This window comes from Macrobrachium nipponense, chromosome 1, assembly GCF_015104395.2.
Source record: "Macrobrachium nipponense isolate FS-2020 chromosome 1, ASM1510439v2, whole genome shotgun sequence".
Lineage (NCBI taxonomy): Eukaryota > Metazoa > Arthropoda > Malacostraca > Decapoda > Palaemonidae > Macrobrachium > Macrobrachium nipponense.
The window spans coordinates 48,736,458-48,741,457 of NC_087200.1; the positions used below are offsets into that span (position 1 = coordinate 48,736,458).

The following is a 5,000-nucleotide window of genomic DNA, read 5'->3' on the forward strand; positions in this document are numbered from 1 at the left end:
CCTATTATCAATACGAATATTGAGAATTCCGCTTGAACCTTTTCGGTAGCAAATTATTACTATTCTCCTCTTGATTTTTATGGCGATTAACTCCGGTTACGTTTTATAATCGTAAGTGTATCATTATAAATGTCGCCACCTTATTCATGATCAGTATAATTAGCATTAAGTTTAGTATTTGTAAAACGCTAAATTATTTTCTTATTCTTATTTTTATAATTTTCGCACATTCTTTCAAGGTTCTCAGAACCTCCTGATTATTAGATTCATCCTGACCCATATTATAATAATAATAATAATAATAATAATTATTATTATTATTATTATTATTATTATTATTATTATTAGTAGTAGTAGTAGTAGTAGTAGTAGTAGTAGTAGTAGTAGTATCATATGAATGCTCTTAATTACTTCGATAAGGAATTACAACCAAGGTCTTACTGTCAATCACCGATATTCGTCAGCTACAGCCATTTCGGACAATAGCCTCTCTCTCTCTCTCTCTCTCTCTCTCTCTCGCTTCTCCTCTTCTCTCTCCCTCCTCTCCTCATCTCCCTTCTCTCTCTCTCTCTCTTCTGGTTTTTGTTCTTTTTTTGAGTTCAGAAGAGTATCCAAAACTATCGATAAAATGAAGGAACAGTAATGTAATAGTTTTTTTCAGTAGTCTCCTTGGTTAAACGATATTTAGGAGCTTCATTTCGAGCATAGGAGCTTTGGAGCTTTTCGCTTACTCGAGGAATAGACCTACAAACTACTTTGTTTTTGTTGTTGGGTGGGTGGGGGTGGTAGGAGAGGTCTATGAAGGGTCTGAAAAAGGTGTTTCGCGTTGAGTTAATGATACAGGAATTTTAGGGTACTTATGAATTATCTATTAGAAGAAAAATGTAAGAAATAAACACTGTGCATGTTAAACAGTACAGAAAGAGGATTTCTAATAAAATATAACGCCTTTATTTTAATTTTCGTTGGTGAAACAAGGTTCTATTTTACCATAGATTTTAGTACGTTAAAATTTACGTTAGAAATTACGAATATAATGTTTACAGTTGTGGGTGAGGGAAACGATCTTTTGCATGTCCAGAGTAAATTTTAGGTCGGATTACACCTTATTACTTCTTACACTAAAGACATTTGTAATATGTTTCCTCTAGTTTTTATCAATAGCTTCGAGTGGTTTTATCCTTGCAAAGTATTCTAACTAGCATATATATATATATATATATATATATATATATATATATATATATATATATAATATATGAGTGTGTGTGTGTGTGTATGTGTGTGTGCGTATGTATATATATATATATATATATATATATATATATATATATATATATATATATATATATATATATACAAAAAAGATGTAACTCTTTCTCAAATCCATGAGCAAATTTTTAACAATATTCCGGTCATGAAAGTATCGGTGAGATGCAATTAAAATATTTATCTGTTTTTGTTTCATGAGCTTTGATATTCTGTTTTCGTTTTATTCAGACAGCTGAATCGTTGCATGGCCAATATTTCGTTATTGTAAAGTTTAATTCATTTTACTGCGAAATTTGCTGATTCTTATCATATATGGATGCAATCCGTTTAAACGAGTTTCTGCAGCTTAAACTATGAATACATAGATATTTTTTATTGTTTAACTTTTTGGTATTGGGGATAAAATGTTTTATCCAACGATATTTCTTCAGTTACCTTTGCAGATGTTTTAGCTTTACTTTTTTCATAAAATTTTATTTAAGAAAATAAATTTTAATTACAGTTTTTTAATTTCAAAAATAAAAGAAAATTTTGGATGTTTTATTAAATTTTTTTAAAACGTTCTTTTACATTTTATTTCCTTATAGCGAAATATTTGCAAAATTATTTCGTTACAATTTGAAAATCTATTTCGAATTAGCGATCAAGAAAAGCCAATATGCTACAAGGTATGTGATTAAGGTTTTTGGGAGCTATGGAAAGGATTAAAGAATTTCATGAAGTTTTTCACATTTCGTTGAAGGTAGACAAATTACAAACCCATTAAAAATTCTTCTGGGAAAAGCATTTAGAAATTATTGGTCTAGTTTGAGTTACTCAATCGCATTAATAAGGATATTCACGAGCAATATTTACTAGTATTTTTTAGTAGAAAGAAGAAAGTTACTAAGATAACTAAAGGAAAGACCTTCATTGAAACACCTGTGATATAATTAGAGTAAACTTACTATACTCTGTTTTTTTCCATCTGTCCATCCGCCTGTGGTGTTTGCGTATGGTAACATTGCGTCCCGGGCTTTAGATAGTTACATTCAACAATGATAATAATATCCTATTTCAAATATTAACGGTGTAATTATCATACAGTAATTTATTAAAACACTTTTCAGTTGCAAATGTACACCAAGATATCCTTTTAATTACCTTAAACTTACACAGCGTAATTATTTAAAGCCCGGAATGCAGTGTTACCTTGCCAAAACACCACAGGCGGATGGACAGATGGAAAAGAACAGAGTATAGGTGTTAATTAACAAACAATTTAATCTAAAAAATCAACGCTGAAAGTTTCGCAAGAATATTTAGTAAATATTGAATATCCTTAATATATGAATATATGTTCTAAACAGCAACTGTATCCCTTTTCAGGACATTCAATATATTTTAAGGAGACAATTTAGTTTTAAAAAGCTATTGTAACTGATGTACTCTTCTATTGTAGGATAAAGACACATTTTATGACATTAAAGTTTAGAGTATCTAGAGCCTTTGAGTTTTAATGAGAATCACGAGGAATAATGAAAGTATAAAATTCTGAATGTTTTTGAGAACCAAAATTCTGTTCAGGTAGAATAAAGACCACTTTAAGACTCTAATGTTTAGAATACCAAAGATCTATTAGACTCAGTAAGCTTAACGAAGAATAAAAGTACATTGTCCAGAACGTTTATGAGAACCAAAATTATTCTGTTCAGGCAGAATAAAGGAAAGTTTTAAGATACCGCGTTTAGAGTAACCAGTTTCTATTAGTCTTAATAAGAATTACGAACAAAAACAAAAAAGCAGTGCCGCCCTAGAATATTAAAAGAAAATCTTAAAAAGAAAGGAGAACTGAAAAGAACTAGGTAGTCACGCCTTTATCCCACACGAAAAGATATATTAACGTTGACTGTTATTTTAGCCTTCTGCGTTTTCTCTTCATGTCAACTCTGCGAGTCGATTCACATCAGGGTCACATGTCATGACATATGAGACCGTCTCGTCTTGCTCATAACACCAAGGAAATACAGGTGGATATATTAAGGTCAAATGTAAAAGGCTCACGGAAGCACACGTAAAATCAGGCATGCCTGCACTGAGGCGAACACACACACGTATATTTTTTTTATATAATACATACATATATATATATATATATATATATATCATATATATATATATATATATATATATATAGTATATATACATATATATATATATAATAATATACTAATTGGATAAGCATAAATATATGCGACAGTTACAACAAAACTTTAGAGTAACATATGAAAAATATAGTCCAGTTATTTAAAATAGGTAGATTCAGATTGTCTGCATTTCTGTAGGAATTAATTTATTTGAAAATGATAATTTTTTATATGTTAGTCGAAAGGCAGAAATTTTAGCTGTTAAATTCATGGTAACAAGGATTTATATTTATTGTGTTGAGTACAATCAACATTATAAACCCGTAATTACAAATGTCATTACAGAAATAGATTCATAATGTAAATGACGCTCCACAACACTGTATTTTACATTTGTTATTTACACACACACACATATACATACATACATGTGTATGTATGTAGTATATATATATATATATGTATATATATATATATATATATATATATATATATATATATATATACATATATCATATATATATATATATATATATATATATCTATATATATATATATATCTATACTATATATATATATATATATATATATATATATATATATATATATATATATATATAATATATACATATATATATATATATATATATACCTATTATATATATATATATATATATATATATATATATATATATATATATATATATATATATATATATATATTATATATATATATATATATATATATATATATATATATATATACATATATATATATATATATATATATATATATATATATATATATATATATATATATATATATATATATATATATATATATATATATATATATATATATATATATATATATATATATATATATCTATATATATATATATATATATAGATAGATAGATAGATATATATATTTATAAATAATATATATATATATATAAGATTTATATATATATATAATATATATATATTTATTATTATATAAATATGTGTGTGTGTGTATGTGTGTGTGCGAACGTGCGTTCTTTGAAGGCGTACTTACTTCATTTGTCACTCTGTCTCTCTCTGTCTCTGTCTCTCTTTCTCTTTCTCTCTCTCTATAACCTGTTTTTTTTCCAAATGTTTTCTTGTTCAGGTTTATGACAGAGAAGCAATTTTGGAGAGAGAGAGAGAGAGAGAGAGAGAGAGAGAGAGAGAGAGAGAGAGAGAGAGAGAGAGAGAAAGGCATGGAAGGTTTAGGCCATCATTTTATACACTATCAAGTGCACATGTTCACGTGGTTCGATATTTGTAATAATAATTATTTGATTTGTATATGAATGACCGCAAATATTGACGTCCCTAGTCTCGACTCTCCTAATGAGAGAGAGAGAGAGAGAGAGAGAGAGAGAGAGAGAGAGAGGAGAGAGAGAGAAATAACAACTTTCGAAGGTGCATTAAAAATGTGAGATTCCTTTTCATTGTTAAACAAATAGATTCATCGTCTTGGTAAAAAAAAAAAAGGTATTCTTAATCTGGGTTATAATTTATAATAGAAATGATAAAAACACTCACCGTAAGAAGGCGGTTGTGTAGTGGTTGTTG

General features: G+C 27.6%; 1 protein-coding gene across 2 annotated transcripts in view; it reads right to left on the bottom strand.

The window, feature by feature from the left end:
• The window catches only part of LOC135219298 (uncharacterized), a 601,277-nt gene that overhangs the window by 594,176 nt on the left and 2,101 nt on the right, over positions 1–5,000 (bottom strand). For both annotated transcript variants that reach the window (XM_064255952.1, XM_064255951.1), the window contains exon 1: positions 4,971–5,000. This exon is cut by the window's right edge and continues 2,101 nt beyond it. In XM_064255952.1, coding sequence (XP_064112022.1) covers positions 4,971–5,000 — 30 coding nt within the window. The remainder of the gene's footprint in view (positions 1–4,970) is intronic.